Below are 13574 nucleotides of genomic sequence, written 5' to 3'. Positions count from 1 at the left end.
TTATGTGACAAATGGTTGTGACTAAAACTAGACTAAAATTGTCCAGAGTTTAAGTTGACTGATTCATTTTATGACATTCCCCCTGGGTTTTTATATTTTTATTAAACTGAAATAAAAATACATACATGACAAATCAAGGTACTATTATTTTGAAATTGGATTTCGCAGGACTTATTTAGGCATGACAAATCAAGGGACTTTTATTTTGAAATTGGAAATCGCTGGATTTTTATATTGGTATGATAAATCGAGGGACTCTTATTTTTAAGTGTTTCATCCAGCTCAGAGATACATCCAGCTGGATGTAACTGTGCTGGATGTAACTCAGAGCTAGATGCTGGATGTACAGTTGAAGTTTACATACACCTTAGCCAAGTACATTTAAACTCAGTTTTTCACAATTCCTGACATTTAATCTGAGTAAAAATTCCCTGTTTTAGGTCAGTTAGGATCACCACTTTATTTTAATGTGAAATGTCAGAATAATAGTAGAGAAAATGGTTTATATCAGTTTTTATTTCTTTCATCACATTTCCATTGGGTTAGAAGTTTACATACACTCAATTAGTATTTGGTAGCATTGCCTTTAAATCGTTTAACTTGGGTCAAACGTTTTGGGTAGCCTTCCACAATAAGTTGGGTGAATGTTGGCCCATTCCTCCTGACAGAGCTGGTGTAACTGGGTCAGGTTTGTAGGCCTTCCTGCTCGCACAAGCTTTTTCAGTTCTGCCCACAAATTTTCTATAGGTTTGAGGACAGGGCTTTGTGATGGCTACTCCAATACCTTGACTTTGTTGTCCTTAATTAAAGCCATTTTGCCACAACTTTGGAAGTATGCTTTGGGTCATTGTCCATTTGGAAAACCCATTTGCAACCAAGCTTTAACTTCCTGACTGATGTCTTGAAATGTTGCTTCAATATATCCACATCATTTTCCTACCTCATGATGCCATCTATTTTGTGAAGTACACCAGTCCCTCCTGCAGCAAAGCACCCCCACAACATGATGCTGCCACCCCGGTGCTTCACGGTTGGGATGGTGTTCTTCGGCTTGCAAGCATCCCCCTTTTTCCTCCAAACATAACGATGGTCATTATGGCCAAACAGTTCTATTTTTGTTTTATCAAACCAGAGGACATTTTTCCAAAAAGTACAATCTTTGTCCCCATGTGCAGTTGCAAACAGTAGTCTGGCTTTTTTATGGCAGTTTTGGAGCAGTGGCTTCTTCCTTGCTGAGCGGCCTTTCATGTTATGTTGATATAGGACTCGTTTTACTCTGGATATAGATACTTTTGTACCTGTTTCCTCCAGCATCTTCACAAGGTCCTTTGCTGTTGTTCTGGGACTGATTTGCACTTTTCACACCAAAGTACATTCATCTCTAGGAGACAGAACACATCTTCTTCCTGAGCTGTATGACAAATGCATGGTCCAATGGTGTTTATACTTGCATACTATTGTTTGTACATATGAACATAGTACCTTCAAGCGTTTGTAAATTGCTCCCAAGGACGAACCAAACTAGTGGAGGTCTACAATGTTTTCTTGCCTGATTTCTTTAGATTTTCCCATGATGTCAAGCAAAGAGGCACTGAGTTTGAGGGTAGGCCTTGAAATACATCCACAGGTACACCTCCAATTGACTCAAATGATGTCAATTAGCCTATCAGAAGCTTCTAAAGCCATGACATCATTTTCTGGAATTTTCCAAGCTGTTTAAAGGCACAGTCAACTTAGTATATGTAAACTTCTGACCCACTGGAATTGTGATGCAGTGAATTATAAGTAAAATAATCTGTCTGTAAACAATTGATGGAAGAATTACTTTGTGTCATGCACAAAGTAGATGTCCTAACCGACTTGCCAAAACTATAGTTTGTTAACAAGACATTTGTGGAGTGGTTGAAAAACTAGTTTTAATGACTCCAACCTAAGTGTATGTAAACTTCCGACTTGAACTGTAACTCTGAGCTGGATGTAATGCTCAGCCGGATGCTGTATGTAACTGAGTCGGATGCTGGAGGTAACTTTGAGCCGGATGCTACTCAGCTGAGCTGGATGCTGGATGTAACTCTGAGCCGGATGCTGTATATAACTCTGAGCTGGATCCTACTCAGCTGAGCCCGATGCTACTCAGCTGGGCTGAATGCTGGATTTAACTTTGAGCCGGATGTTGGATGCTATACTGGATGTAACATCCAGCATCTAGCTCAGTGTTACAGCCCCTACTGCTAATTTGTGTAGCCTATAAAACAGGTGTGTTCCAGTCAGGTGTGGAGAGAGATGCACTGCTCCTGCTGGCCCTAAAATGGAAGTGGCAGTCAGAATCCCATTTAACTGATTTGATTGTTATTATGGGCCTACGAAAAACCGTTGAATTAAAGATAGCCTTTCTTTTGGACAAATGTTCTAGGTAGGCTAAATACCTCATATGGATGTGGGCATATGGTTTCCATGTTATGGCAGAAGTCAAATGAAATTTAAAGATGCACTGTGCACCCCGTCTGGATCCGAATATGGAGAAGCAGTTGTAGGCTACCTCGGCACATATGCCATTCAATTCATGAGCGAAATATGAAAATTCATGAACGGATATGAAAGTAAACCTGGAACTGCTGCCTCACATTTTTCATCGCCCACTAGCAGAGTCGCAACACTACATGGCATGCCTCATCACCACTCCGTCCGCACTGACTCGAGAAGGATAGGAGAGAGAAGGGGGAAAAAGCACTCCCCTCCCTTTCTGGCAACTCCTCCCCAAGCACGCCCAGCTTGTGCAAATGAGTAGTCAACCCGAGAGCAGAGCGCCGCGCAATAACAAACTCAGCCTCCGCTCTGACTGCCAGGCGTGAAGAGGCATTTCTATACTGGAAGTGCAGCAAACGAGCTGAGAGAGCCCAGATACCCCGCACTCAAGTTCGGACATGAGCCCGGGGATCCGGAGATGAGGCTCCGAAATGGCACCTTCCTAACGGTCGTATTGTTCGGTCTATGCGGACTCATTTCGCTCTCCTGGTACACTGCATTCAGCAACTCCAAAGGTAAAGTATCTGCTATATCACACCACGAGGCGGGGGCGTGTTGAGGCGATTTGATAGATTTCGTCTGCTGTTGGAGACGAACGACACAAAATATCGGTCTGATATCGCGTAGCTGTGTTTGGAAATAAGATTCTGGTGTTGGTGTTTGACATTTCAATTTCCTGTTATCCATCGACCATGAGGAATAGTCTGTTTTCACCGGGTGGCACCAGTCAGACCCCTCTACCTTTGTCATGCGTTTATTTTGCAACATTTGCCTACATTGAACAGCTTGTTGATAAATACATAATTTTAAAGGCCCCCAAGACATGCGTCTTTATATATTCCACAGCCTGCACGGACAGGGTAATTTTGGTATATTTTCCTCTGTATGAACATAGTGTTGACATTATGAATCAGATGATTGCTCAAAGTGCGCATCTCTAGCAGCAATATTGAAACAAAGTAGCTGTAGATTATGAATGTTGATGCAATGTTTGTGAGGAACTTGCAAAAATGTAACCTCAAGCTTCAGGTGCATGTAGGCTAAGGATGGATCTTTTCCCCCTTGGTTTGAACATGTATGGTGCTTTGTGTGTTTTGAAGTTGCTGGGCAAGCAGACGTGCCCGTTCCTAGGCTGATAGGCTGCTGTTTACACAGACTTCCCAGCTGACAGGGCAGCCCAATTCTGATCTTTTGCCACTAAGTGGTCTTTTGACCGATCTTATCTTTTGCCAATAATTGGGCAAAAGATCAGAATTGGGCTGCCTGTGTAAATGCAGCCAGAATCCATCCAAGTTCTGTCTGGTATACAGTATGTATTGACAGTTCACACACAGGTCTTTCATCAAGCCCCAATAGTGTTGGGAGCCTTGCACTCCCCTTTGGTCCATGCCAAGTGTTGCATAAACACTGGGAGGATATCACAAATAAAATCAGAACTATTGAAATATTCCTTTTTAGTGGTAATTAGTCACCAAATTCTGCACAGAAGTCACTTGATTAAGTCTATACGTATAAAGAGGGACTTTTCAAGCCACTGCCTCTCACAATGTTGTTGGGAACTCCAATGCATGATTTGTTTAAGTCATTAAATGTAATTTAAAAAATACAAACAAAGTTGTGATGAAAAATTCCCAATCGATTACTACAGTAGATCTGGAATTCAGTCGGTTGTCCTTATTATGATGCAGCTGCCAAATTCCCTGGACATTGGTGCCACATTTCTGAGAAACTTGATAGGGTCATGACTCATGCCTATTTCTAGTTGGTTTCACACAGATCGTATTGACCCTTTAAAAAACCTGCAGACCCTTCTTCTCGGGAGCCAATACAAACGATTAGCACCACAATGGAAGTGCACCTTCACTGTGTGTGCAGTGTGCCCCTGAGCTTTAAAAAAAATATATAAAATAAAAAAAATTTAACAAAGCAAGTCAGTTAAGAACAAAATCTTATTTTCAATGACGGCCTAGGAACAGTGGGTTAACTGCCTTGTTCAGGGGCAGAATGACAGATTTTTACCTTGTTAGCTCAGGGATTCAATCTTGCAACCTTTTGGTTACTAGTCCAACGCTCTAACCACTAAGCTGCCAGCCGCCCCTTTGGATGCGTCTTCATTTTTTCATTCTGATAGGACCTGATAGGACATGAAGATTAAAGATGCATTATGCAGAAATCGCTCCGCCATTTCCTGGTTGCTGATATTCTAATAGTTTGCCTAATTTCAGTTTGTGACAAACAAGCAGTCATTGAGTAGAGTCATTGTACCATCTAAACCTCTTGTGAAATATATATTCCATAACCAAACATATTGTATATTCATCTATTTGAAGCTGGTGTTCAACACCGAAAGTAAAATATGAAAAACTAAACCTCAGAACTGGAATCATAGAAATGGCACACATAGAACAGATCTACTCCTTAGACTTTCTTTCATTGAGAATGTAAGATCTATAACTCACCTTTCTATGTGAATTTGGTCGGGTCTCCCAAAAAGTTGCATATTGTAGCTTTAATGTTTCCATATCAAACACATGCCGTGGGAAATGTTTTTGGACACACTGCACATTTACCTTAACAAATACCACAGATAGGAGGATCAATGGCGGACTGAAGACAGCGGAGCAGGATGCCTCAAGATAAAAAATGTAATATGAAATATCTGTAAATCTGACTAAATATTAGCACTTCACATACTCGTGGGCAATAAGCTTACATCTGGATAACAACACAAAACAAATTATATGGCTAGAGAAATGTATCGACCAACACAATCAACACCAAAACAGCATGAAGAACCAATTCCCCAAAAGAAAACGAGACTCCTCGTCTGACACAGATGATTTGTGCTTTTCACCACCTGGAATGGTAAGTGTAGAAACCCACTTACTAAAGTAGATAAATGGTAAATTGAGCATACTTGAACTAGTCAGTAAAGATATAAAGCGGCTATGGAACCCTGACCTGTTCACCGGACGTGCTACCTGTCCCAGACCTGCTGTTTTCCACTCTCTAGAGACGGCAGGAGCGGTAGAGATACTCTCAATGATCGGCTATGAAAAGCCAACTGACATTTACTCCTGAGGTGCTGACTTGTTGCACCTTCGACAACTACTGTGATTATTATTATTTGACCATGCTGGTCATTTATGAATATTTGAACATCTTGGCCATGTTGATGTCTTCACTATTATTCTACAATATAGTAAAAATAAAAACCCTTGAATGAGTAGATGTGTCCAAACTTGATAGAAGCCGCATATTTGCAATGTTGAAGCTGATCCACCCCCTAAAAGATTATCTAATAATAGCAGTCCAAATATCACAGTTTGGCCATTTATCCTGGGGTCTTTACACTTTCCTGATGGTTGTGCTACAGAGAGTATACATTAGGTTCAGAGACTAAAGCATAGACCAATGTGAAGAAAGCTGTTTTCTGAAATCAATCAACTCCAACACATTCACTGTATCACATCACAATAATTACATGTATTCCCCAAAAACTCTATGAATACCAGGGAAGGTGGGGAGGGGGTGTGCGCACAGTAGCTTATTAAGACTGAGAACATGCCTCCTATTCTGACTTAATTGTTGAGTAACTGCGGCTCCTCTCTGTAACCCCCCCCTGCTATTTCCTGCCAAGACATCATCCTCATTCTCTCCTCAGTGTCATCATCATCATCATCATTATTATTACCAGTTTCCTCTTGAAGGCCTTGTTTCTGGCTTGTGCATCCTGTCTACTGTCATCTGCGGTTGACTGGAGTGTGTGTGTCTTCGATATTGACTCCCAGACTGATGGGAATTACCTCGGGAGCGAAACGGGGAGAGATTGTGTGTGTGTATTCCTTGATGTGCCCCTCTGAGCCAGCCAGCACTCTAGCAAATTAATTCAGTCAAGCAAACAGCTAAACGTGATTGCAGAAGCTTGTTTGATACATTTATTCCAATGGGGGCCGAGGGCTGTTTCAATCTCTATCTGAGATGGCCGAATAACACTGCACCTTGCCACTCAGCAGATGCCAATTTAATATCAACAGTGTTAGATAGGTCAATGTTCCCCAGCAATGAAGGGATTGAATAAGATATTATTATTGATAAACAAATGCATGAATCCGTTGGTAGATCGATGTCACAGGAGAGCGTGTATGGACAAATTAGGTCATGGGAACGTGGTCGAATGACTCAAGATGAAGTCGAGGGCTTCTCGCCTTATAAAACTAGTTAGGTAGATCTGAATTTATTCTTATGAGCAGACATCTTTCCCCAGGAAATTCTGGAGAATCTTTCGTTTTTCTTTTCTTTTTCAAACACCAATTCCCTGTTTAGTTCCTCGGTGGCTTTCTGTCTGATGCGACTTGGCTCACGGAATTCCCTGGAGCACGGTGACTCTTGGGAGATGTGAAAGTTGGTTTGTCACTGCTGGGCCACCACACACAGACACAGACACAGACACAGACACAGACACAGACACAGACACAAGATACATAAGATACACACATACCCACTCCAGGCCACACACACATGCACACAAAATCACAGCTGGCATACTGCTCAAACAGTAGTTTCTTGGTGACTCATGTCCAGCTCTCTCACACACACACACACACACACACACACACACACACACACACACACACACACACACACACACACACACACACACAGACTACCGGGGCTCAGGCTCACATGCCCAGTCATCTCCTCAAGTAACACACACACAAGAACTGTTCGCTGCCTGCTAGACTTCCTTGTAGTCCCGTGCTCTGTTTTACTTTTGTTGTGGTTTTGTATAACCTAATCTAATTTGGTCTCCAAATTGAGTGTTTTAGAAAACAGAGACTGGTCTTATAAGGGTTAGTGTCGTTTTCCAAGCTGTAGTGCACGTATAATGTGTGCGCTGTGTCATCCACACCGCTATCAAGTGTACACTTGCCTTTGTCCAATCTTAAGTGCACACAGATGAGGAGGGGTGATTCCGAGAGCGATGGACATCATTGTCTCCTCTTTCTTTCTCTCGTTCCAGTGGGATGCTGAAGGTCAGATCTCACGTTGCTCTGTACATCTGAGGAGACACTTATAGTCCCCCACTGCCTTTAGAGGTCCCACACAGAGTCCATGCCTAGATAAGGGGGGGGGGCACAGACACTGCCAGCAGGGAGAGACGGGTGTTTTCTTTTGGGAAACTGGGTAACCATTTCCCATGTCTGTCAGTTTCAATCAATATTGGGAGAACAGATAGAAAAATAACTATTTCTCTCTCTGTGGGTGTGTGTAAGCAAGCTTCCAAAAGAAAAAGCCTTAAATGGGGGGAAAAAACAGACGACAACAGTAAGAGCCTTAGTGGTTGTCGCTTTTGGAAGTGTCCTAATGTTGTATCATTAACACATTTACATGCCTTTGATACAAAATGTCTACCTGGTTTCAAGTATTCAACATGGTTTCATGTGCTTGAAGTCCTTTGGAGAAAAAGAATGATGGAATGAAAAGGGAGAAACTGAAACACCTGTTATGGAGAGGGACGAGGCGTTGTTCTTTGGTGTGGGATGTTAAGGTGAACAAGCAAATTAGTCAATGGTAGTTTCATTGGTAAATAAATACTGTGTGGAAAGAGTTGTAGATGGAAAAATATAATGCGGGGGTGAGAGGATGGCTATTGGCTAACCAGGCTAGTGACCAGGTCAGTTCTTTTCCCAGCTGGTCTCAACCACTCTGGGCCCGGTTTCCCAAAAGCATCTTTAAGGCTTAAGTTCATCGTTAGAACCTTCGTAGGAACTGAGCTGTTTCCCAAAACCATCGTTATTAACACTGCACTTAAAACACTTTAAGTGCAGTGCCTCAGACTACTCGTAGAACAGCGAGGTGTGTCGTTTGATATTTTTTTGCCCTCCCACGTCAATTTATACACAGAATATCTATGCTAAACATGGTTTCTGTCTCCCTGTGACAGCCGATTTAACTTCATAACAAAATTTACTACAAATACAAAGTTGATAATGTCTTTGCAATTGATACAAACAAGCAACGTATAAAGAAAACTGAGATGACTGCATTAAAATATAAACAGTAGGCTATAGGCCTATTTCAATCATATTGACATTTCATGATTAATAAATAATATTTTGCTACTTATAGGCTACTGTCTAATTTTGTCTCAATATACACAGTGTACAAAACCATAAGGAACACCTTCCTAATATTGATTTTCACCCCCTTTTGCCCTCAGAACAGCCTCAATTCGTCGGTGCGTGGACTCTACAAGGTGTCGAGCTTTCCACAGGGATGCTGGCCCATGTTGAATCCAATGCATCCCACAGTTGTGTGAAGTTGGCTGGATGTCCTTTGGGTGGTGGACCATTCTTGATACACACGGGAAACTGTTGAGCGTGAAAAACCCAGCAGCATTGCCATTTTTGACACAAACCGGTGCGCCTGGCACCTACTACCATACCGTGTTCAAAGGCACTTAAATCTTTTGTCTTGCCCATTCACCCGCTGAATGGTACACAATCCACTTCTCAATTGTCTCGAGGCTTAAAAATCCTTTAATCCGTCTCCTCTCCTTCATCTACGCTGATTGAAGTGGATTTAACAAGTGACATCAATAAGAAATAATAGCTTTTACCTTTCATTGAAAGAGCAGCTGTTCCTAATGTGTTTTTTACACTAAGTGTATTTCATGATGTGCAGCCTAACATGTGCAAAATCAGTGATTTAGTACATTTTTCTTGGGTAAGTATTAGAATAAGCCGCCTCAATTTTTGCAGCCGTAGGTGGTAATATTGCTCTAGGAGCTGATCCATCGTCAGTATTGTGAAATACTTCTAATGTTCTAAGGTAAGATGTGAATTGAGAAAGCTGATCCGAGAGCAGTGATGCCTTTCGTTCGATCCTATCAGTATCGAACACGTACTCCCAACGACACACGTAGCGACTGTTTTCTCTGCGTGTTGTTTTGGGAAACGCGTGTTACGTCTTCGGCGGGTTGTAGGAACGATGCATCGTTACAACCTCATGCAAACCGAAGTTCCATCGCTATTGGGAAACCTGAGTCTCCAAAGAGACCAAACACAGGACAAGTAGGCTTTTGTGTTCCCACTGTTTTCTCTATACACAGTCTAGGGAATGTGGGTGACTGTTTGGTCAGTCACATGAAGGTTAGTCTTGTGTGTTTTGTTATGGCTTTATTTAGACTTGGAATCGTATGGTCTGTAAATGAACGTCTTTGCATGACCTTCATAACTGCCTGTAATTGTCTGTCATTCACACAAACACACCAAGCTGGGTGTCGGGATGGTCAGGGGTTGGTATCACACAGCAGTTGGTGAGTCTGTCTTTTGGCTTGCCACACATACTGGCATAAGTGGCATTATTTACTGACAAAGCTGGCAAGGATCTATTTGGCAGCAGTTGGACAACCTGCATACCCCTGCCAAGCCCTGCCCCTAACTCACAGCCTGCCCACATCAGAGAACCAGACAAGGGGAGGGGAAAGGAACTGTTTTCAAAATGTGTGTGTATAATGGCTGGGTAGTATCACTCTGTCAGTCCACACATCATTGAATTCCTTAAGTGAGCATGCTAAAGTTCACACTTAGTAGTTTTTATCAGAGCACCTCTCATAGTCTTTGGGCTTTGGCTTTCAATGTATTGTTTTGAGAAAGTTTGACTGTGAATATTGATGTCCCATGAGTTGTAGATCCTACTGTCTTGACTTGGAAGAAGATCTCTGAATTATGTTGTGTTTTGGGCTCTTGGTGTAATTTTGTGGTGGAGTTGGTCAGATTTTCACCTATGTTCTCAGTTCTTTCCCCCCTGGTCATAGTTGATGTGAAAGACTGAGACAGGAAGTGCTGTTTTTAGGTGCCACCATCTCCTCTGCCACACTCTGTTGCTTTTCTCTGTCAAAAGGCACAAAGGCCTGTGTGTCAGCCTTCCATGTCCCCAACCCCTTGCTTGCGTGCAAACTGCAATGGTAACCTTGACAATTACCCTGGCCTTGGGGGGTGGGTGGCCCTCTACATACACATGCACAAAGTCTGACGCTGTTGGCCATTGTCATTGCACTAGTCATAAAAGCATGCCCCATGGGTGGGTTTACTGCATGTAGTGCAGTAAGAGGGGGGGGTCAGGTAAGAGGAAAGGGGTTGTTTCCTCTGTGCATTTAACAGATTATATTTACTGAGCTTTTGTGCACTAAACTGTGTCTAATTTGTGGCAATGCATCAAGGTAATTTATCAATTAGACAGCTGTCGTCTGAAATGGATTCCCTATTGTTCGGGGACAAAATGAAACTGGTTTTGGTGTTATACTTTGTATTCCATGTTATAGAGAGACTTCTCAGGAAAACCAAAAACTCTATTTCATGAGGATAGGACTTTCTATTGCTGAGATCTTATTTTCAAGTGATTGACCTGTCCGCAACATATTTTGACCTTTTTCAATGTTAATCCCTTGTCCATAAGGCACCAAATCACCTGTCTTCTTCTTAAATTCAATACTTTTTGTCCAATATCTCAAGATAGGGTGGTCATATTGTTATGAAATTCTCCGGGTTGATGTAGAACACCGAGATGATTCAAATATAATTGTATTTATGGAATGACAATGCTATTTTATGCAAAGTAGGCACTTAATATGCAAATTAGGCAGTATGGTATACAATTACAGTAATTTAAGATCAATCATTTAAAGTAGTGTGGTCATATTAACAAATCTTCATGCGCCATGAAATTAGAATAAAAATGTTTATACTGTATGCAAATTAGATAGTTAATATGCTAATTTGTCTGTACTAACCAAAAAATACACTACCATTCAAAAGTTTGGGGTCACTTAGAAATGTCCTTGTTTTTGAAAGAAAAGTACACTTTTTGTCCATTAAAATAACTTCAAATTGATCAGAAATACAGTGTTAATGTTGCAAATGACTATTGTAGCTGGAAATGGCGGCTTTTTTATGGAATATCTACATAGCCGTACAGAGGCCCATTATTAGCAACCATCACTCCTATGTTCCAATGGCATGTTGTTTTAGCTAATCCAAGTTTATAATTTTAAAAGGCCGATTGATCATTAAAACTTTTCTGCAATTATGTTAGCACAGCTGAAAACTGTTGTTAAATAAGCAATAAAACTGGCCTTTAGACTAGTTGAGTATCTGGAGCATCAGCATTTGTGGTTTCGATTACAGGTTCAAAATGGCTCTAACCAGAATATAAAGAGTGGGAGGCCCCGGTGCACAACTGAGCAAGAGGATAAGTACATTAGTGTCTAGTTTGAGAAACGGATGCCTCAAGTCCTCAATTAAATACTACCCGCGAAACACCAGTCTCAACGTCAACAGTGAAGAGGCGACTCCGGGATGCTGGCCTTCTAGGCGGAGTTGCAAAGAAAAAGCCATATCTCAGTCTGGCTAATAAAAATATTAAGTTGGGAAAAAGAACACAGACATTGGACAGTGGAACTCTGCCTAGAAGGCCAGCATCCTGGAGTCGCCTCTTCACTGTTGATGTTTTCTAATGATCAATTAGCCTTTCAAAATGATAAACTTGGATAAGCTAACACAATGTGCCATTGGAACACAGGAGTGATGGTTGCTGATAATGGGCCTATGTAGATATTCCATAAAAAATCTGCCGTTTCCAGCTACAATAGTCATTTACAACATTAACAATGTCTACACTGTACTTCTGATCAATTTGATGTTATTTTAATGGACCAAAAATGTGCTTTCTTTCAAAAACAAGAACATTTCTAAGTGACCCCAGACTTTTGAACGGTAGTGTACAGTCGTGGCCAAAAGTTTTGAATGACACAAATAAAAAAATTCACCAAGTCTGCTGCCTCAGTTTGTATGATGGCAATTTGCATATACTCCAGAATGTTATGAGTGATCAGATGAATTGCAATTAATTGCAAAGTCCCTCTTTGCAATGCAAATGAACTGAATCCCCCCAAAACATTTCCACTGCATTTCAGCCCTGCCACAAAAGGACCAGCTGACATCATGTCAGTGATTCTCTTCGTTAACACAGGTGTGAGTGTTGACGAGGACAAGGCTGGAGATCACTGTCATGCTGATGGAGTTCGAATAACAGTCTGGAAACTTCAAAAGGAGGGTGGTGCTTGGAATCATTGTTCTTCCTCTGTCAACCATGGTTACCTGCAAGGAAAGATGTGCCGTCATCATTGCTTTGCACAAAAGGCTTCACGGGCAGGATATTGCTGCCAGTAAGATTGCACCTGAATCAACCATTTATCGGATCATCAGAACTTCAAGGAGGCGTTCATTGTTGTGAAGAACGCTTCAGGGCACCCAGAAAGTCCAGAAAGCGCCAGGACCGTCTCCTAAAGTTGATTCAGCTGCGAATCGGGGCACCGCCAGTACAGAGCTTGCTCAGGAATGGCGCAGGCAGGTGTGAGTGCATCTGCACGCACAGTGAGGCGAAGACTTTTGGAGGATGGCCTGGTGTCAAGAAGGGCAGCAAAGAAGTGACTTCTCTCCAGGAAAAACATCAGGACAGACTGATATTCTGCAAGAGGTACAGGGATTGACTGCTGAGGACTGGGGTAAAGCCATTTTCTCTGATGAATCCCCTTTCTGATTGTTTGGGGCATCTGGGAAAAAGCTTGTCCGGAGTAGACAAGGTGAGCGCTACCATCAGTGCTGTGTCATGCCAACAGTAAAACATCCTGAGACCATTCATGTGTGGGGTTGCTTCTCAGCCAAGGGAGTGGGCTCACTCACAATTTTGCCTAAGAACAAAGCCTGAATAAAGAATGGTACCAACACATCCTCCGAGAGCAACTTCTCCAACCATCCAGGAACAGTTTGGTGACGAACAATGCCTTTTCCAGCATGATGGAGTACTTGCCATAAGGCAAAAGTGATAATCAGTGGCTCGGGGAACAAAACATCGATTTTTTGGGTCCATGGCCAGGAAACTCCCCAGACCTTAATCCCATTGAGAACTTGTGGTCAATCCTCAGAGGCGGGTGGACAAAACAAACCCCACACATTCTGACAAACTCCAAGCATTGATTATGC

The 13574-nt window shown here is 42.0% G+C and overlaps 1 protein-coding gene across 1 annotated transcript in view; it reads left to right on the top strand.

The window, feature by feature from the left end:
* The first annotated feature begins 2811 nt into the window (after positions 1 to 2811).
* Positions 2812 to 13574, top strand: part of mgat4b (alpha-1,3-mannosyl-glycoprotein 4-beta-N-acetylglucosaminyltransferase B) — a 227396-nt gene continuing 216633 nt past the window's right edge. Inside the window, exon 1 of the mRNA XM_023992677.2 lies at positions 2812 to 3041. Within this exon, the coding sequence (XP_023848445.1) occupies positions 2945 to 3041 (97 nt within the window). The 5' untranslated portion in view covers positions 2812 to 2944. The remainder of the gene's footprint in view (positions 3042 to 13574) is intronic.

This window comes from Salvelinus sp. IW2-2015, linkage group LG8 (genome assembly GCF_002910315.2).
Source record: "Salvelinus sp. IW2-2015 linkage group LG8, ASM291031v2, whole genome shotgun sequence".
Classification (NCBI taxonomy): Eukaryota; Metazoa; Chordata; class Actinopteri; order Salmoniformes; family Salmonidae; genus Salvelinus; species Salvelinus sp. IW2-2015.
Note: the sequence above shows the minus strand (reverse complement) of the source record. Positions and strands in the feature narration are given on the sequence as shown.